This window comes from Montipora capricornis, chromosome 11 (assembly GCF_036669925.1).
Source record: "Montipora capricornis isolate CH-2021 chromosome 11, ASM3666992v2, whole genome shotgun sequence".
Classification (NCBI taxonomy): Eukaryota; Metazoa; Cnidaria; class Anthozoa; order Scleractinia; family Acroporidae; genus Montipora; species Montipora capricornis.
Window position 1 is genome coordinate 7,602,910 of NC_090893.1, and position 20,000 is coordinate 7,622,909.

Below are 20,000 nucleotides of genomic sequence, written 5' to 3' on the forward strand. Positions count from 1 at the left end.
TCCCAACATTTAAGGATTTCGAGCCAAATTTGTAGCAAAATATGAAACTGAAAAAATAATCAATAACAAAGACTTCTCAAGAAAAAAATAGATACTGTCTCCTTATCTTTCTTAGCTCACTGTTCCTGTCATTATGCCACTTTCTTTTAACTGTATGTCTATTTTTTTTTTTTCGCGCATAAGTTGCCGTTGTTTGTCCGTAAGCAGTGTAAGTGCTGCTCTGTAAGTGTAAGTATCGTATTGTAACTAGTTTGTAAGTAGTCGAGTTCCTTATTTACCATTGATGTAAGTAAATTTGTGTCAATGATCTAAGTTATTGTGTAAGTAGTGCTCTTTTTGTTGAAATAAAGATATTTGTTAAAAAAAAAAACAAAAAAACAAAAATGCGTGTTCATCATGATTAGGATTTACTCAATCTCACCTTCTCAAGAAGCCCAGTCTCTTCCAATCGTTTTAGCAAAAGTCCCACCGCATCTCTGTCAAGTTTTTCCAAGGTCTCTCTGTACTGTTGCGAGTAGGGACCATACAGATGGCCTATGCTATCTAACACATAAAAGTATAAAGCCAAAAACTGCGGAGGTTCGTCCAAAAGGAGCCATTCTATCGCCTGATTTATACGGTCGGACCAAGGAATGCTAAAATTAAACGCACAATGAACGTATGGTGGAAAACCTGGCAACGTCCTATTTCTATACTTCGGTAAATCCTTTGCATGTATAGCTCTGCAATCCAAAAGGCAAGTTTCTTTTTTGTGGTACGTGGGTTTCTCTGCGTAGCTTGTAGTTCCAGGCCAGAAATACGACGCGCTTCGGCCGCCGTTCTTTTGGAGAGTCAGCCATATTGGTTCTGAGTCGTTGTAGAATTTTGGGTCGAAGCAAGAGCAGTCGTATCCGAACACAAACATTTCTTCGTAGACAGGGTCCCAAAATATGTTCGATACGATACCGTGGCTTTCCGAGTAGAGACCCGTTAAAATAGAGTGCTGGTTCGGCCATGTTAAAATCGGTTCAACGTTCTTGATATATTCGGCCTTCACGCCGGTTTGAGCTATGAAGTCGAAATTCGGTGTGTTAGCAACTTGACTTCGCAGAATTCGCCAGTCCAGGCCGTCCATCGAAACTATAATCAGGGGAGATTGTGCTGCTGAAATTCGCGACACGATGCATGTTAGCAGCAAAGGCAGACAGCAGAGACCCGCGAAAAAAATCGCAAACATGGAGGCTTGCAAAATGAAGGTTAACACGGCTATTGAAGTGGTTGAAACTGTGAAATTTCGTTGGAATGCGAAACAATATGGCCTGTATAGCAACAAATAGTCCCAATATTGGCGTCACAAAAACACAAACTCGCGATATTAACAAGGCAATAGAGAACTTGATAAAGTTCAAGTCCTTAAGTGTTACTTTTAAAATAAAAGCTACTACTTCGTTTAATTAAGCGATGGTTGTTATACTGCGCAAGGTAGTGCTAATTTTTGGACCGTAAGTGAAATCGACTAGAAATTTGGTAACCTCTGACACAGTAACTTCCTCACCCCTCCCCCCAGGTCAACTTTTCAGCTGGAATGGTACTATGAAGTACTCAATCTAAGCCGGGTTTTTTTCTTCATAATTCCAATAGGCGTAAAGATCCTTTTTAGTTGGATATCAGTTAGTTATCAGCGCATCTCGTGAATACCTGCCGCACTTGCATGAGCAAAAAATTTCTAGAAAAGCTCAGCTGTGTTTAATCGAGTACATAAGGTATAAGCTGAATGTGGCGACACTGCAGAAAAATCGCCGACATAGCCGTCGCAGCTAAATTTGCAAAGCGGAAGTTGAGTCCTTTAAAAAAATTGAGGAATCAAATGGTCTTGTACAGTACAAGGTGGAATGAAAGCTACTGAGCAGTACTTTCCTGTGGTGCTGTTTATTATGCTGCACAAGGTGGTTCTATCTTTTGAATCTGTGAGTGAAATCCTAAAGTGTGACCATTCAAATGAAAGCTACTGAGCAGTACTTTCCTTTGGTGCTGTTTATTATGCTGCACAAGGTGGTTCTATCTTTTGAGTCTGTGAGTGAAATCCTAAAGTGTGACCATTCAAATGAAAGCTACCGAGCAGTACTTTCCTGTCGTGCTGTATATTATGCTGTACAAGATGGTTCTGTCTTTTGAATCTGTGGTTGAAATCCTAAAGTGTGACCATTCAAATGAAAGCTACCGAGCAGTACTTTCCTGTCGTGCTGTATATTATGCTGTACAAGATGGTTCTGTCTTTTGAATCTGTGGTTGAAATCCTAAAGTGTGACCATTCAAATGAAAGCTACTGAGCAGTACTTTCCTGTGGTGCTGTTTATTATGCTGTACAAGGTGGTTCTATCTTTTGAGTCTGTGGGTGAAATCCTTAAGTGTGACCATTCAAATGAAAGCTACTGAGCAGTACTTTCCTGTGGTGCTGTTTATTATGCTGTACATAGTGGTTCTATCTTTTGAGTCTGTGAGTGTAATCCTAAAGTGTGACCATTTAAATGAAAGCTACTGAGCAGTACTTTCATGTTGTGTTGTTTATTAAGGTAATACCTAGATTCTGCAGGTGTCTTAACCCTCAAATGCTTTAAGTGAGCAAAAGTTCAGCAATAAATGTACACAAGAAATCCTCTAACTGTGACGCTTCTTGTTTTACCGCAGCCAGTCATACTGGCAGTGACAATATGTGTACTGTTCAAAAGAGAAACCAAGCAAGCTGATTTAAATAAGCCAATCAAAATGCACAATGACACCCTTTGATGTGTTTCGCTTTACTGATTGACAGCACTAAAAAACGAAACTGTTGATTAAAATTTGATGAGTCAGCATGGGTTTGAATGGTGAAATAAATAAATTAAAAATAATGTTTGTATTATCTACATACGATTCCAATCACCAACTCAATGGACTGCTCAAAACCAAGAGTTGGCAAAACTCTCTGAAATTGTTCTGGCACACTTCTTAGTAAAGAATGCTTGTCTTTTTGACCAGTTTGTTTTAGTGGTGCCACTGCATGGATTTGAAAATCCGGCGTAACTTGGCCAGATTCATCTATGTCAAGTCTCCAATATACCATGAAAACAAGTCCAGGTTTATTTCTATTCTGCAGTTGTATTGCCTGGCTTCCTGTTGGCATGCCAACCAACTGAACAGTTTCAGGGTACTTCATTTTAAAGTGCTGAAATGTCCGTTGTCTATCTTTGTGCCATTCAGCATATTGTATTAATCCAATGAAGAATGGTTGCAAGGCTTTGTCTTTTTCAGTCGCTTGAATGAACTTTGAAAGTTCCTGACTGGCAAGAGGCTGTGTGACTTCTATTTTAAGTCTATTCAAAACTGTGTTGTTTTCTTCAACAGATGCAGAGACTTTTCATGTAAGACAAAACAAAATGCAAAGAATGTTACCTTGAAAGTCTGACATTCATTTGTCATACATAAATTAAAGCAGATGACATTTGAGCGAGAGAAGTACATAATAATAATTTTATCATTTTCCTGCATTCAAGGAAGATTTTAGGCCAGATGATAGGAGACTTTAGGAAACGATAACCAATGGAAATGTTATGAGTTTCACTGTGTTTTGTCTGCATGAAAATGTGCAAAGTGAAAGAAGAAGATAAACTACAGTATATAGTCATTGTTTCTGACTAGCAAAATAAAGAGCATCTGCTACACTGGCATGTCACTGTGGCCAATTTTAAGAAACGTTTTTTCTTTATTGTTCTCAATGAAGTACCAGTATATACCATTGTAATGCTGTAATTAATAGGAAATACTAAAATGGTGCAAATAAAAATTGAATCGGATACAGATTTTTTAACTTTTGGTACTTATTGTTATATCACATGTGCAATGTTTTGATTTTACTTTTAAACAGCTAGGTTTTCAAATGGCATACTAGATGCTGAAATTAAGGTATGATGTGCCCTTGGGAGATTTCAGTTTCCCTTACGGCTGTTAGCAAGCAAATAGTTTCCTAGTTAATGTTGTTTTGTGAAATCCTCTGTACTGTCAGACAACTTGAAAAACAAATGGAATGTAGTTTTTTCTTGTAGAATGTCAGGATGAAATTTTTGGAATAACGTTACACGTCAAATGTCTTCAACATTAACATTAAAGGTTTCTCATGGTGTTTTGGTAAATTGTAACCAGATGGGACATCCATAAACTAGGCTTTGAATGTGTATCTTTTATCTGGACCCCTTGATGATGGCAGAAATACAAATAATAATATTTATGTGTTGAAGAAAAACATAGCTGAAGAGGTCAAATTTTGTCAGCATTTTCGGAGAAAATATCCCAACCTTTAATATTATTGCAAAAGCCTATGTTCCTTCAAAGCCGGCACTCCCAATCTGCCAGTTTGTAAAAAAGGAAACGATTTGTAAACAAGTATACCTGAACAAGTAGAACTTCTCTGCTCATCTTCTTGGACCTCAAATTCAACAGTAAATGGAATCACGTGACAAGTGCCCGATAATCGACGGAGCAAAACTGAAGTACTCTGCGTTTTGGACAACACTGAGATGCTATTTTCCACAAATTTGATTCCCGTAAAAGCTTCCAGCGACCTAAGTCGACTTTGTAAGGCATCAATGTCTTTTTCAATTTCGTTGCCATTATTTTCTTGCAATGAAGAAGGCTGAACATTTCGCAAAAGGTCAGAGGTCACCCTTTGTAATGTTTCAATAGTATACTGACCCGCAGATGTGTACTCTGTTTGATCTATTTCGTCCTCCAAATGACAAATCTCATCGTTAAGACTAGCGATCTCTTTAAGAGCAAGCTCCCTTAATTCTTTTGGTTCCTTTGATTTCTTCTTTACGGACTCCTGACTAATATATTTTTCTCTCTTTCTTTTATTGCGTCCCATTTGAAGTTTTTCTGCCATCTTGAAAAATTGGCGCTAAACATCTCCAGGAACGAGGCTGCTCTGTAATATGAAGGGCGCTGACCTCTCTTTACTTATCGGACGGAAAGAGAATGAATGGAAAATGATTGCCAACACAGGGTAGAAACTGATATTTTTCTCCTCGAAAACGGAACCTTTCTAGCTTTCTTAGGCCTTGAAAATTATTCTCCTTATCTAATTAAGTTTCACGTATCCCAATATTTAGAAAACTAGCCGGGAAAACGTTGTTTATAACCGGCTCAAGTCGTGGAATTGGAAAGGCGATAGCTCTTAAAGCAGCAAGAGATGGGGCGAACATCGTCATTGCTGCCAAAACAGCTGAGCCCCATCCGAAGCTACCTGGGACTATTTATACTGCAGCAAAAGAAGGTGCGGACCGGTACTGTTGAAGTTGATTAGATTAGAATATTGCGATATTTTCCTCGAGATTTTAAGGCAAGGTAAGCTTTAAAATAATTATTTACCTTGGTTGCCAGAGGAATATAGAATTTTTGAGGTAAAATTTTGTCCGTTCTTAATCGTTTACTCCGAATCTCCTTAGAAAGAACTTCATTGTCACCCAGGGTAAAGTAAGTACTTTACAGGCATTTAACATTTGTCAGAATTAGCAATGTTGTAGGCGTACCATGGGTGCCCCTAGGGCGTGTTTACAGGGTTTCGGCCCCGTTCGATTCCTGCAACCAGTGTATGTAATTACTTATCTTTACTTTACTTATCGCTTTTCAATATCGTTGCGCTTGTGCACACTTTCCTTTGATTATTTCGTGTTTCGTTTCTTGTTTGTCAATCACACTGTATGCATGGAACATAATCTTATGCATGAATGAGCTTAATGTGTGTGTTTAAGTGCTGGTTATCGTAATTATTATGTATACGAAAGATAAAAGTGATCTTCACACTTATCTGGACAATTTAAGCAATTGTCTCTCAACAAAAACATTTGTTGCGGGTTGAAGAAATGCAGGGTGCTGATTGGTCGATTTGCTAGTACACGAGCACATTTGGTGTGCGACAAGTTGTGAGCTTGATGAAAAACGAGAAACAAAGCCAAAATTTGTTGCTCAGAGTAGACCCGCGCTCTACTTTTCGCAACAACTTTCTTCAACCCGCAACAAATGTTTTTGTTGCGCGACAAGTTGATCATGCAAGGTGAAAAACGCGAAACATCGACCCAAACTTGCAAGGAAACAATGTTGCGCGCCAAGTTTAGGGTTTTTTGTATCTCGTATTTCGCCACCTTAAAAGGATTTGTGAATAAAATAATTTGTGCAGGTTAGATACAAAAGATAGGCATGATCCGCTTAATTATACATAGATTTGGGGGACACTTTTTTTTACAGTTGAAGAGGTTGGCGGGAAGTGCTTACCATGCGCTGTGGATATTCGTGATGAAGAAGCTGTGTATAAGGCAGTGCAAGAAGCGGTGAAGAAATTTGGTGGTATCGACATACTTGTCAACAATGCGAGTGTCATAAATTTGACAGGAACTTTGGAAACGACAATGAAAAAGTAAGATGAAAATACTACATGTAACAGACCAGTGGTGGTAAGCAAAATTAATGTGTGGACTGACCATTGATTGTTGTCAATGTGTTTTTCATTATTCCAGGTATGACTTGATGAGTAATGTTAATGCCAGAGGGACATATCTATGGTGAGTTTCTTTTTCCTGTATGTAGATGTCAACAATTTCCTTGTTGCTTTTACTGGTATGTGCATATAACTGCATTCATTACCTTAAAGTGGTACTATGATCAAAAATCAAATCTTTTTTTACTTTAAATTTCAAAACTATGTCAACTAAACACTAAGTACTGTAATTAACCCAAGTGTTAAGCCTTAATTTCAAAAACACAGTTGTATATTTGAACTGGAACTTTAAAATCTTGAGAGAGCTGGTTTGAGGAGAATATAACATCAAAGACTCACTGCGTTAACATATTGACTCCTGGGGGTTCCCCATTAATGAGTAAAATCATCTGGCATTCAACAGAGTAAATACTAACTATGACTGGTTTAGGCTGGTTTAGGGGTGAAAGGGTTAAGAATGCAATGCATTTGTATTCAACTGAATTAATATGCAGCATGGGAGTTTCAGGCTTTCAGATTTTTAAACTTGTGTTTTGTATACATAATAAACTGCGTTTACATGCTGAAATTTTAGGCTATTGAGTAAATAATGTCACTTTTCCGTAGACCCAACCTACTGTGATCCAGTCAGTCAGTTTTGAGCGTGAGTAATGGCGGACCATGAAATCCAAAATTTACACTCAAAGTAAACAGCCTCTGGATAAAAATCAAAGCTCAAATTTTTGCCAGACAGGTGTTAAGCAAACACACTTTCAAAATCTTAAGCTTTAACTTCACAATAAAAGTCATAGACCCTGAATGTTTTTTGTCACAGTTCTAAAGCCTGCCTTCCTTATCTCAAAGCTGCATCCAACCCTCACATATTGAACATTACTGTGCCAATGAATATGAAACATGAATGGTTTAAAGACAACATTGGTATGTGGGTATGTATGTTTTGGGTGATTTTAATTACTCTCACTGCCTTGCTAAAACACCCAGGGTCAACTAATTACTACAAGTTTAGTTCTTGGAAGGTTAATTAACAATATTATTCTACAAGGGTGCATTGGATAATTATGAGGTGATAGATGTTGGTTATAATCATTTTATATCCAGCAAGCCCAAGTAGAATAATAATTATTCTACTTGGGCTTGTTTTATGAAAAACTTCAGGATCAACAACTCTTCGATGTTGATTTTATCTTTCTGCCTTGGTCAATTCCGGTCCAAAATGGCTTTTGTCAGCCATTTTTTCTCAGAGCTGCACAAATGTCTTCAGCTCGTTTTATTGCTGATGTGTTCCTTGACCATATTAGGCACAGCTGGTATATGAACTGATAACCTGTGTCCGGCAAGCCAATGAAAATGCTGGAAATCTGATATGTGTAATTCAGCTTTTAATAATGATGGTGTATTACAGCTGTTCATCCTCAGTAGTTCATCCTCAGTAGGCGGTGCTAACTAAAAGCTGATAAGAATACCTTGAAGTCATTCTCTGTTGCTGTTATAGTATTATTAGGGAGCTTAAGCACGCGCGTTTTTGAGACATGGTCGCTCAATGGAAGTGAGCTGTTTTCCCTTTTGACTTACATTGCCAAGTATCTTTTCTCCATTAGAGATGATTAGTGTAAAAATGTGGGAGAAACCACTGTCCTGGAATGCGAAATGTTCTTTTCCGGTTGCCGTCCGCGTCTCAAAAACATGCGTGCTTAAGCTCCCTATTATTAATTGAAACCAGAGTTAATTTATATGATTTGGGTTAAAATCCTAATGGCTTTTCTTGTTCATGGATTCCTATCATACCATATAATAATACACCTTATTCCAAAATGGCCGCTGATTTATGTGCATGCATACAAATTGGCCCTTATTGCCTCGTTCAAGATAAAATATTCTTTTCATTTTTTAGCTTAAAAATGAGGCAAAAAGGGGTAATTTGAATACCAACAAAAGAATATTAAGATGGTAGCCATTTTGGAATAAGGTGTATAGAAATATGTAATTAAACCTAGACACATGAAGCGACTAAGAGTATTTCTACTCCCCCACCCCCCGGATGGGATGCAAGTGCATCGCAGGGTTACCCCCAGCATTACGGCAGTACCCAGTTATACACCTGGGTGGAGAGAGGCACCGTGAGAGTAAAGTGTCTTGCCCAAGAACACAACACAATGTCCCCAGCCAGGACCCCAACCCGGACCACGCGATCCGGAGTCGAGCACTCTAACCATGATATTAAGCACATACACCCTGTAGTGTACCTATCTTAATTGTGTTGTTTGGTTTTTTTTAAAAGCATACTCAGTATCCAAGTTTGGAATGACCTTGTGTGTCCTTGGCATGTCACAAGAATTCAAAAATGATGGAATAGCAGTCAATGCCCTTTGGCCCAAGAAAGGTATGTTGTTTATGAATTCATTTTGAGGTGTCATATGCAAGTTTGGGCATCTGTGTTATTTTTTTTGTCAATAGGTATTGCTACTGTTGCAGTGGAGGTGATGTATGACAAAGAAGCACTGAAATACTGCCGCAAAGATTCGATCATGGCTGATGCTGCATATGTCATGCTGACAAGAGACAGTAGAAAAAGAACTGGGGAGTTTCTTTATGATGAGGAGGTTCTCACCGAAGAAGGAATCATGGACTTCACCCAATACTTAGTATCACCAGGTGAAAGACAATATGCTAATACTGCACAGTGGAACTTGCCTGATATAGAGGAGAATCTTTGCTGTTGCCATTGTTCACATGTTGTCACATTTATGTAACATATTTACCTCTTTGTATAGAACCTCTGGAAGATAAACAAAGTATCAATTGCATTTGCAATGCCTTGAAAATGAAGAGTCAACATTGGCATTGATGTGGAATATCGTGTTTGCTAACTAGTTTTTTCCATAATGTGCCCCTCTTTATTTTCTGACAGGTACAGCATCCTTGTGAGTTTAGAATGGCATGAAATGGAGTCATTTGCGCTAACGTTTTCTCATCTACCTCAAATGGAAGCAAAATAATTATTATTAGTTTTATTCTTTTCATCTGTTTCGCTTTCAGAGGCTGTAATAATGGGAAGTGATTCTTCAGGTAGCCCAGGCATAGCTGTGACAGAGGTGTTTGAGGCAATAAAGAGTTGTTGTAGCAAGGAGGTTGTTCAGATTGTGAATGGTGTCTTTGAGATTCATTTGTCAGGAAAAGAACCTGGAGTGTGGTATCTTGATTTGAAGGACAATGAAGGTAATCATTAATTTAATTTTGGAGCAGCTGGTCAGTCACTCAGTCAATTTGGTCAGTTTTAGTCAGAGAGTTGTTGAGTCATTCAGTCAAATAAGAGTCGTCCAGCCAAAATTAGCCTGGTCAGTAGGCTATTGGTCAATTACATGTAGCAAATCCATACATCAGGAACAATAAGATTATTATTGATGCTGTACATGCAATTAACAGTCTCGTGAGATCCATGGGGCAGTGGTGACAGCATAAAATCTTGCCATCGATAATTATTATATGTGGAGATTTTAAGAATCCATGAAACAAAACTTAGACCTTTTTTTACACAAACAGTCATTGCAAAATCTATTGTGGTTCATTAGCTTTTGATGGACGATTTACTTAAAATAACGGGATGGCCAAGTGTACACAATTTGCAGCTTATGACTTGTCATTACAATGGAGATTAAATTGCAGTTCTTGTAGTTATCAGTCATCACCCATTGTATTCTTATTGTCTTCTTCCTGTCCCTGTTTCGCTTGAAAAGATAATTTGTTGGCCGCTTAATAGAGGTAAAAGAGCAATAAAAAATGACCTTGCAGCAACGAAAAGGTGGCTGCGGCCACTTAATGGTGGCTGTTGAATAGAGGTATCAAATACAGCATTTTAGTGACAGATAATTCTGAACTTTAGAAAGTGGCTGTTTAATTGAGGGTGGCCACTTAATAGAGGTTGCACTATAATAATAATTATTAGAAAAGTACAATAATATTATCATTGACTATTTAAAGACAGTTGATTTTTTGACATTGTAGGAAGAGTTGGAAGTGGTTCATTTCCTGGGGGTGAAGTTGGTTGTACCTTGATTATGGACTCTGAAGATTTTGTGAGAATGTTCCAAGGACATCTAAATCCATTGCAGTTATCGATGTTGGATAGACTCGAAATCAAAGGGCACAAGATATTAGCTATGCATCTTCAGAAGCTTATGGGAAAAGTAAAATCCAAACTTTGAAAATCAGTGAAAGGAAAAAAAAACAAAAATCTTTTTAAGAATAGTGATCTGCACAAATACCAAGTGTTTTCTCCATAATTCAGAGACTACCTACAGTTCACTCAATTAAAATGAAAATGTAGCTGTTTCGAGAAAGGAAAAAGAATGCAAACGTGCATGTGACAACCCTGAAAGGTTATTGGGTCCATATCTCTGTGACTTTAAAATTTTGGGGAATCTGATTAAGTTTTGGGCAAAATAGACCAAAGACCTTTGTTTGGGAGTGTTACAAGACAGTAACAAAAGTAGGCATGACCCCTACTGTGTCAGTTAAAAAATTCAGAATTTTTGGAAGCACTTTTGCATTCTTTTCGCGCAATTTTGGTGAATATGTTTCATTTTCAATTATTTTGGGTTGACTCAACATTTACGAACTTGTCACAAAATCGTTTTCTTTCTATAAAGGTAAATGGTTTTTGTATATGTAGCAGTGTTTCTCACCCATTGACGTCACCCATTGTTATTAATATGCCAACCAGAACCTAATTGGTTGTTGAAACAATGACTTCTTATTTTCCATGGGTGGCAAATTTAAATATCAAAAGAAATGTGATGTCAATGTTTGTAAACAAGAAATGTCACTGTTGGGGTAAATAATTCTTTGAAGACAATAATATTTTAATCCATTTTTTTTTACAAAAGAAAGAAAAGGAAACAAATCCTGAAATAAATTATTTGAAGAACTTTGATAAATTGAGCTTAAAAACCTCATTCTTTGGGAAGCACTTCCAGTAAGCAAAATTTCTTTGGAAAAAAAATGAAAACTTAAAAACATCCTTATCAGCATGAAGGAGTGCATGGCTTCTTGTACAGTCTTCAGGGTGCTGGATTAAGATCTTGAAATTAAGTTGTTGCTTAATTTATACGTTGTTGAAAAATCTAGCCTTCCTTCTTCTTCTCAGTGCATCCCAACCATGATCTTTTTTCTTGTTGGTGACATTTGCAAATCCACTGTAATCCTTTGAGCAGAAACATGCTGCTTAGCCTTGAACCCTTCCAACATGACATCTATCGGCAGACGAGGGTCTCGAGCTGTTCATGCATACGCTGTATTTAAATTTGAGTCACACCAGGGGTTTATGTATAATGACATTTCGCCAACAAACTGGGGACAATTCCAGAGGTTACATGTACATAGAATCAAGTGAACATTCAGCTGATGTTGAAGAAACAATTGGACACTTCAGTTTGTTATTGATGGTAACCCCGTCCTTTTTATATGTTTTATTAAAACTCAGGATCTATAACTCTTCTTTGGTGTTCCCGGGGGTAGTATTGTCGACCAAAGCATCGATTTCTGGGTTGGTCAATTCTGGTCCAAAAACGGCCTTTTTTGGCCATTTTATCTCAGAGCTGCAAAAATGTTTCAGCTTGCTTTATTGCTGATGCAGTCCTTGACCATATTGGGCACAGCAGGTATATGAACTGATAGCTTGTGTCCGGCAAGCCAATAAAAATGCTGGAAATCTGATATCCATAGTTCAGTTTTTAATATATATATATATATATATAACTGCATATGTTCAAGAATTTTGTGTCACACGATTGGGAGAAAATTGTCTGCAGTTGGATGGGTCAGATTTTTTTCTGGTGAGGAGGCCTGTAGTCTCCTGTGCAGCCTTTTTTTGTTATGTCACACATGGCTCCCCCCAACGAAATGGCTGCTGATATTTGAGGGAGTGTTGCGTGACTAGCAGACTACGGACTGGGTACATAACAAAGACTGAAAATGCGTACCAATTGTCACACAATCGCTTTTCTGTCTTTATCTTCAATTATTGTCTCTGGGAAATACTGGTATTCTTGGCCGATTTCTTAGTTGGAACCATTTGTTTACAGACAAAGTGACAATTTAGCTGGTTCTTAAAACCGTTGTCTCCGTGTTTCCACTCAATCAGTTTAAAATGTAGGCAGCACAGTAAAGGTAAAGAAAACACACTGCAGACAACCCAAACCTTCAACTTACTCTAACCCTTGGCCTAAAAACATTTACTTTTTGTTGGATTCATCCTCGTGAGATGCAAGGGCAGTCCCCAGGGAAAGGGGTGCTCGTCAGAAATGTTGAAGTGAACCCCTAAGAGGTATCAAAATCCTTTCTTGTGGACGTGGCATGATTTTTTTTTTCTACCCTTACGAGGTAGCAAATTATGGGATTTTTAATTAGACAAAATTAAAAATTTGTCAATTATCGGCTCAATACCGCTAAAGCTCCCACTGTGGATCTTTTGAGGCTGAACACGTGAAGAGGTAACAGCTTTTTTGACACCAAAAAGGTACAATAAGCACCCCCGTCCTTTTTATATGGGAGTCCCCGCCGGGGGGGGGGGGGGGCAGTCAGTCAGGTCGGGATGAACTTGGTACTGATATGACTTGGAAACCTTAGCCAGTCCCGATTTTGCCCATGATTTTGTCGTCCTGTACCGACTGACTGCCCCTGGGTCTCCGGGGATGATTAAACACCTGTTATGATCTAAGCTGTCAGAAGGTAATGAGAAAAAAAAAACAAAGAACAATTTAATGCTTCAAAAAAGACCAACAATTTACCCCTAGACCACCAAGGAAAGTCAACCGCTGGATCGGTACTTTTGAGCTCCGATATATGTAGTAAGCAACAAGGTGCTGACCAAGTGCGGGCTTTTGACAATACATTCATAATGTTAAACACGGGGTGAGTGTAAAAGTTTACTATTTTTTAGGTATTTTTCAGCGATAAAAATTTTTCTTTCACAAGTTGAACTAATTACATATTCATCTATTATTTTATTGGTCAGAAAACTAGCCGGAAAAACTGTATTTATTACCGGCGCAAGCCGTGGAATTGGAAAGGCGATAGCTCTTAAAGCAGCAAGAGATGGGGCGAACATCGTCATCGCTGCAAAGACAACCGAACCTCATCCGACGCTACCTGGAACTATTTACACAGCAGCAAAGGAAGGTAAATTATGATAATGGCTTGAAAATTGTGATATGGGCTCAATTATTCAACCTGCTTCGTCATGCAAACATTGCATCATAGCAATTAATTGCACGATAGACCTAATAACCTAATCGTAATCCCCTATTAATATGTTTTTATTTGGTGGCCAAAAGGCCTTTTTCGATATAATAAAATTCAGCTTGATAGTGAGGCAGTGAGGACAAAGACAAAGGAAAGAGGATGATATGGACATATTTTTCACATTCATTCCAACGTGTTTCTATTGTTTTTGTCCTCACTGCCTCACTATCAAGTTGAATATTTGATATTTCGAAAATGGTCTGTTGATAAAATCTAGTTGCCTAATGTCCTGGCCCGGGTTGTTCGAAGCATGGATAGCACTAACCAGTGTTAAATACCATGGAAACCTTTTTTTTTTTTGGTTCAAACAATTGATACCTTTATGCAGACTCAACATCATATGTGGGTTGAGTTTGTTGGTTCTCTACTCTGCTTCAAGAGGTATTCCGGTTTTCTCCTCCCTCAAAAACCAACTTTTGACTTGATTTGCATTAATTGTTGATTTCAGTTTACAGAGTCCGCAATTAGTGCTCCAGTGCTGGAATGACCAGACACTTAAATGAAGTTACTTTCCTTTCCTTTCCTTGTTCCAGAATAATTTACTTAGAAAACGCTGACTCAATGTGATGAGAGATCTGTAACCCACACTAGATCTATCCCTTGAATAAGACCTTTGGTCAATTAATTGCCTGAAAAAAAATTGCAATATTTGCAAAGCACTGAGAAATAAATTTATATTTGAATTGTCACACACCTCAAAGAAAACTTGGGATTTTCTGCACTGCATAATTATGCTGCATGAAGACACTCAACCTAAACTGGCATCTCTTTAATTGACTTTCTTTTTAGTTGAAGAAGCTGGTGGGAAGTGTCTCCCTTACGCAGTCGACATCCGGGAGGAAGAGGCTGTGAATGAGGCTGTAAAAGAAGCAGTGAAGAAATTTGGTGGTATTGATGTACTTGTCAATAACGCCAGTGCTATAAGCTTAACAGGAACATTAGAAACACCAATGAAAAGGTTAGAGTATGTAGAGGAAACCAGAGGCACACCAGAAGGAATGCTGTTTAGTAGCTTTCTCGTGAATGCTCACACATGATAATTTTTCCCATTGAAGTTAGAACCAACGTATACAACATAATAAACAGCCTTACATGAAAGGAATGCTTAGTAGCTTTCATTTGAATACTTTTTAGAAATAATTATTAATTTCATAAAATTTATGTTATTTGTGAAAGAAAATTACATTTTTTTCAGCAACAGTCGCAGTAACATTGCAATGTGGCAATAACTATTTTATGTTTTTCCTACATGTAGATATGATCTTATGAATTCCATAAATGCAAGAGGAACATATTTATGGTGAGTCAAGGTGATAAACCTCTTGGGGTGATTCACACAATATTTTATTTTTTTATTGAAGCATGCTCTTGTCACTGCACCATCCCTTCTCCCATTGTTGGAGTTAAATCATGATTCTCTTTTTCTTTTCTTAGCTCCCAAGCATGTCTACCATATCTTAAAAAGGGAAAGAATCCTCATATTTTAAATATCAGTCCACCATTAAACATGAAACCGCATTGGTTTAAGAATCATGTTGGTAAGTCTTGAGGCTTTTTGGGGAATCATGATTTTCATGATTTTTATCTCTGAGAAAAAAAATGGTTTCAAAAGTGATCTTATTGTTTTCAAGTTTGTGATTAAGGATAATAATCATTCTTGTCTTGTTACTAGCATACACAATGGCAAAATATGGAATGTCAATGTGTGTACTTGGAATGGCAGAGGAGTTTAAGGATGATGGAATCTCAGTCAATGCTTTATGGCCCAAAACAGGTATCTTGTGATGAAAGTATTGGTGGTTGGTAAGATCTTAGAAGGATTTATCTACTTTTTTGAGTCTTCTTTGCATTAAACTGAACCTTGATTGCATCTTGTGCCAGGATTTTGATACAGAATTTTTAGCCAGTTATTATGTCTGTGTCAGCATTTTTTGAAAGTACGTTGTTTCACTTTGGTTCAAAGGTTTGGTAGTTTTTTGTCAATTTGAAGACTTTCTGATCTTTAAACAATATTATTGCAAATTTTATAATCGTATTGTGTGTGAGTACTTTTTTCTAAGAACTGAGACAGATTCCAAACAATATTGCAAAAATTAGGATGGTGACGATCCAAGTGCAGATTGGCCATCTTTTCGCAGCAGATACAAATAATTATAGCATTTAGAACTTTGCTTAATTAAATGGAGTGGATATTAAATGGGGACATACATGTACATGTAGCTTTTGAGTGGATGTTAAATGAGGCGATATTATGCAACAATACTCACTGATCAACTAGGATTTTTCCTCTCAAAATAATTATAGTGTCTGATAGAATACAAACTTGATCACAAAAATGGTACGATTGCCATGTGCTAACAGGAAGAGATTATGGTGGCCAATGTTGCATCAAGGTGATATGAGATAGATTTCAATGACACAGGCAGTGCTTAACAGGACTGATGTCAGCTCTTTGTATAGCAACGCAGTTTTCTAGCAGGTTATGTTTCTCAAAGCTGTAGTTTCTGAAAGGTCTCATTTTAATTAGTAACACAAGCATAATTATATGCGCTACTATCATTAACATTTATTCGCCGAAGGCGAAGTGATTATCGGTGAATATTCACCAAGACGAAGTCAAGGTGAATATTTACCTAAAATCACTGAGCCTGAGGCGAATAATTGTTTTAGTATAAATACACAGGTGATTATTTCAAAAAAGAGAAAAAAAACATTTCAACGCGAAAATCATCTTCACTTACAGTGGCAAAACGACTACTGGCAGCCATTTTGTCCGTCGAGGTGATTATCGGCTGATAATCCGAGATAGCGAGCCAATGAGAGCGCGCGATTTTGTATAATCACCTGTGTATTTATACTAATAATTATTGCAAACTCAGTGTTTAATAATTCATTATTGGTATCTTTTTTTTTTTACAACAAACAACAGTAGTTAACTGGAAGTCAATATGTAGACCTTCATATCTTCCTTGTGCTTATGCTTGGGTCTCTAGGAACCATCCTTAATTTAAGGAAGTTGTGGGAGTGGAAGATTAAAAAAATTCTCTTAGCGCTCTGGTCACATGATGTAATAGGTATAGGTACTTAAGTATTCACACTTCTTTCATGAAGTCCTTTCATGGGAACACATGAGTTCAACAAACTGACCTGCTTCCAACTGTGTTGCTCCATGGCTAAGTTGGTAGAGCATTGATTGCTTCGTCATCGCAGAGGTCACGGGTCTGAATCCAATGGGGGGCCACCTGAATTTTTGAGATGTCTACAAGAGACAATAATTTGCATAAATTGTCCAGATATTAGTGGATCTTATATTCTAGGATCATTTCTCTCTCTTGTCAGGTATAGCTACTGCAGCCATGCAGATGCTTGGAGGTAAAGACGCACTGGCACAGTGTCGTACAGATGACATCATGGCAGATGCTGCATATGTGGTGTTAACAAGAGATAGCCGAGCTAGGACTGGAGAGTTTCTTATTGATGAGGATGTCCTTAGAGATGTAGGAGTCACTGATTTTGAACCCTACTCCTGCGTACCAGGTATGACTTGTCTTCAGAAGAAAGGGTTGGCACTCGCTGAAGCCACACTTACGGAGGGGGGGGAGGGGGAACAATTTTCACTCGGACAATCTTACGTAAACAAGAGTTCTTTACATTCAGGGGTGTAGGCAGGGGGGGGAGGCGTTGGGTCCTACGGTACCCATGACCTTCCCCCTTTGAAAAACCAGGCTGAGTGGATGATTGCTTGGGATTTTGCAATGTATCTTTTAAACAAAATATCTAGTGGAGAATTCAGGAGATTGCAATTGCATATTCGGATGTTCTGGGGGAGGGGTGGGGGGACATGTCGCCTATTCCCCCCAGACATTGTTGCTGTACGGCGCTAATTCAGGACTCCCCTCTCCACAAATGAAAAATCCTGCATAAGCCCGTGACCTTGAGGAAGTTGCCCCAACTGAATCGGTGTTCTTTTCCTTCGCAGGCAGTAAGCTCTTGCCGGACTTTTTCTTGGACGACGAGGGTTACGACCCGCATGCGTTGCTCAATTCTCAAAAGATTGCATCGCAGGCAGCATCTCAAGAGAGCCCTAGCGGAGGAGTAGCAAAGACGTTTGAAGCTATCAAGGGCGCCTGTACCAAGGAACTCGTTGATACTGTGAAGGGCATCTTTGAATTTCATTTGGAAGGGAAAGAGCCAGGAGTTTGGTATCTAGATCTTGAGAACAATTCAGGTGAGAAATACTTTAACTGGGATCTTCATTGCACGAGATTTCTCGGCTTAATCCTCCTGTTGTTTGGAAAGCTCGTTTGTAGATAGTGCGTCAAACCCCACAGGCAGCCCAGCTCTAAGGATACATTCAACGTTACCGGAAGCCCTTCATCCCAATGTCACTGAGACCATAAGATATTGGCCTGTTTACAGCCTCCCGTTCTCCTCAAACATACATAGGCTAATAAGATAGAAGCTACTGACATTTCATATTGTAAGGTTGTTCTTTATGCTTAGAAATTATGGTGATTTGTGACTAGATGTCATTTTACTAAATTACAGGAAGCGCCGGAAGTGGTTCTTTTCCAGGAGGGGAAGTCGGTTGCACCATGATTTTGGATTCTGAGGATTTTGTGAAAATGTTCAAAGGAGAATTAAATCCGACGCAAGCTTTTATGGTGGGTAAATTGAAAATCAAAGGAGACATGATGATAGCCATGAAGCTGGAGAAGCTGATGAAAAAGATGAAATCGAAGCTGTAGGATGCTCTTCGAGCCTAGCTTAGAGATTGCAGGACTTCAGCGCATCGTTGTACCACGATTTAGAAAATAAATCATCAACCGCCTGATTAGAAAACAACATGAGATCCTCACGTCGCGACTTTCGTAACGCAACATGTATACAGAAATGATCGGAGTCGTCTTTTTTTCTCCGCACTGGTAACGTAAGAAGAAAGAAACTGATACCTAAGGTGCGCTTATGGAATAAGCGCACCCTTAGATACCAATTGGCTATAACCAAGCTCATAATCAACAACCGCGATTTGAAATAATTGCCTTAAAAAACTTTTAATAAAGTGGGAACGTTTTGATACTTGAAATTTCTTTTCCCGCCTCAAATTTTTTAGCTTGGGTACCACCGGGCGCAATCATACAATAACCGAGCTTAGGAATGGAAAGACTTTATTAAATTTATTTATTTGATGAAGGAACTCTTCCTTATTTCTCATGCCTTAAAGGGCGTTATTTTTTACGGTTGGAATGATACCTATTGAGGTTCCGGCGAAGGGCAGAAAGACCCACCCCACCCTTCCCTCTTCCTAAGTTGCAACCGCTTCATCTTTGCTTTTCCACCCGCTTCTTTTGGGTGATAGTCTGATTTGATTCGAATAAGCGCTTTATTTCTAACAAGTGCGCAAACGGTTTAGTGTATTAATTTCTCTCTTTAAATTTGGTCAGGCCACGCTTGATTTATTTCTAACCAACATGTACGATTACTTCTCCGCTCCGGAAAGTTTTCCACCTTTTGGTCCCTCCGATCACGCAACTGTCATGGTGAAACCCAAGATAAGAGTTCCTAACCAGCACACCAGGAAATCCATCACCATCAGGGACGTTAGGGAGAGTAATATGGCCTCTCTAGGTCGGTAATTTGCTGATATGGGTTGGTCGTGTGGAAGAGACCAAACAACCTGCGAGGATAAACTCCCAAGTGTTTACTGACATTGTTGTAAACGGCCTGAGTAGTATCATGCCAGAGGGAACGATCAAGATTTACCCTAAAGATGCCCCGTGGATGTCAGTAAAACTGAAAAAGCTGATACACATGCGCCAACGCGCCTTTCATGCCAATAAGTGCGGGTTGGCATACAAATTCTACCGGAATGCAGTTAACAGGGAAAGGAAGCTCTGCAGAGCAAACTATTCTTAGCGCAACCAGTTAGTGACATTTTGAATGCCTCATACAAAGAACAAAAACTGCCTTCAGTTTGGAAGCTCGCCGACGTTACCCCTCTTCCAAAAGTCAAGCAAGTGTCAGACCCCAAGAAAGAACTCCGTCCAATATCCCTGACTCCCACCCTCGCAAAGATCGCAGAGGACCTCATTGTTTCTGATTATATCAAACCAGCATTGGAGGAAAAGGTAGCTCCTAACCAGTTTGGTACCATAACTGGCTCTTCTACTGTTTATGGCTCTCATAAGCACGG

The 20,000-nt window shown here is 38.6% G+C and overlaps 4 protein-coding genes across 6 annotated transcripts in view; 2 read left to right on the top strand and 2 right to left on the bottom strand.

The window, feature by feature from the left end:
- LOC138024995 (ectonucleotide pyrophosphatase/phosphodiesterase family member 5-like) overlaps window positions 1–1,270 on the bottom strand; it is a 7,501-nt gene extending 6,231 nt beyond the window's left edge. The window contains exon 1 of the mRNA XM_068872209.1: window positions 422–1,270. Coding sequence (XP_068728310.1) covers window positions 422–1,216 — 795 coding nt within the window. The 5' untranslated portion in view covers window positions 1,217–1,270. The remainder of the gene's footprint in view (window positions 1–421) is intronic.
- A 1,491-nt stretch (window positions 1,271–2,761) lies between these two features.
- LOC138024998 (centromere protein P-like) lies at window positions 2,762–4,897 on the bottom strand. Its single transcript, XM_068872213.1, has 2 exons — window positions 4,405–4,897; window positions 2,762–3,372 (listed from the first exon to the last, which is right to left on the bottom strand). Exons 1-2 carry the CDS (start codon window positions 4,895–4,897, stop codon window positions 2,879–2,881), a joined length of 987 nt encoding a protein of 328 aa, XP_068728314.1. The 3' UTR covers window positions 2,762–2,878.
- A 5-nt stretch (window positions 4,898–4,902) lies between these two features.
- LOC138024997 (hydroxysteroid dehydrogenase-like protein 2) lies at window positions 4,903–11,442 on the top strand. The gene is made up of 9 exons (XM_068872212.1): window positions 4,903–5,017; window positions 5,124–5,287; window positions 6,259–6,427; window positions 6,528–6,572; window positions 7,323–7,426; window positions 8,787–8,888; window positions 8,963–9,160; window positions 9,545–9,724; window positions 10,511–11,442. The coding sequence occupies exons 1-9, from the start codon at window positions 4,947–4,949 to the stop codon at window positions 10,708–10,710; spliced, it is 1,233 nt and encodes a 410-aa protein (XP_068728313.1). The 5' UTR covers window positions 4,903–4,946; the 3' UTR covers window positions 10,711–11,442.
- Window positions 11,443–13,345: 1,903 nt separating this feature from the next.
- On the top strand, window positions 13,346–18,893 carry LOC138024996 (hydroxysteroid dehydrogenase-like protein 2). 3 transcript variants are annotated; one of them, XR_011127114.1, is made up of 10 exons: window positions 13,346–13,417; window positions 13,521–13,684; window positions 14,597–14,765; window positions 15,063–15,107; window positions 15,242–15,345; window positions 15,480–15,581; window positions 17,147–17,344; window positions 17,787–18,035; window positions 18,356–18,764; window positions 18,816–18,893. XR_011127114.1 is itself a non-coding variant. In XM_068872210.1 (9 exons), exons 1-9 carry the CDS (start codon window positions 13,404–13,406, stop codon window positions 18,553–18,555), a joined length of 1,245 nt encoding a protein of 414 aa, XP_068728311.1. In that variant the 5' UTR covers window positions 13,346–13,403; the 3' UTR covers window positions 18,556–18,893. The 3 variants fall into 3 exon arrangements, 1 of the variants encoding a protein (XP_068728311.1); XR_011127115.1 differs by having other exon boundaries at window positions 18,356–18,737; window positions 18,794–18,893; XM_068872210.1 differs by having other exon boundaries at window positions 18,356–18,893.
- Window positions 18,894–20,000: the final 1,107 nt, after the last annotated feature.

What these genes read in the sequence shown, in the direction of transcription:
- LOC138024998 (XM_068872213.1), bottom strand. Translation starts at nt 4,897, where the DNA reads ATGGCAGAAAAACTTCAAATGGGACGCAATAAAAGAAAGAGAGAAAAA. An exon ending in GAGAAGTTCTACTTGTTCAG is followed by an intron (nt 3,373 to 4,404) that starts GTATACTTGTTT and finishes TTACATGAAAAG; the next exon opens with TCTCTGCATCTGTTGAAGAA.
- LOC138024997 (XM_068872212.1), top strand. Translation starts at nt 4,947, where the DNA reads ATGAAGGGCGCTGACCTCTCTTTACTTATCGGACGGAAAGAGAATGAA. An exon ending in AAAATGATTGCCAACACAGG is followed by an intron (nt 5,018 to 5,123) that starts GTAGAAACTGAT and finishes CCCAATATTTAG; the next exon opens with AAAACTAGCCGGGAAAACGT. An exon ending in ATGGTTTAAAGACAACATTG is followed by an intron (nt 7,427 to 8,786) that starts GTATGTGGGTAT and finishes TTTTTTTAAAAG; the next exon opens with CATACTCAGTATCCAAGTTT.
- LOC138024996 (XM_068872210.1), top strand. An exon ending in TTACACAGCAGCAAAGGAAG is followed by an intron (nt 13,685 to 14,596) that starts GTAAATTATGAT and finishes CTTTCTTTTTAG; the next exon opens with TTGAAGAAGCTGGTGGGAAG. An exon ending in TTGGTTTAAGAATCATGTTG is followed by an intron (nt 15,346 to 15,479) that starts GTAAGTCTTGAG and finishes TCTTGTTACTAG; the next exon opens with CATACACAATGGCAAAATAT.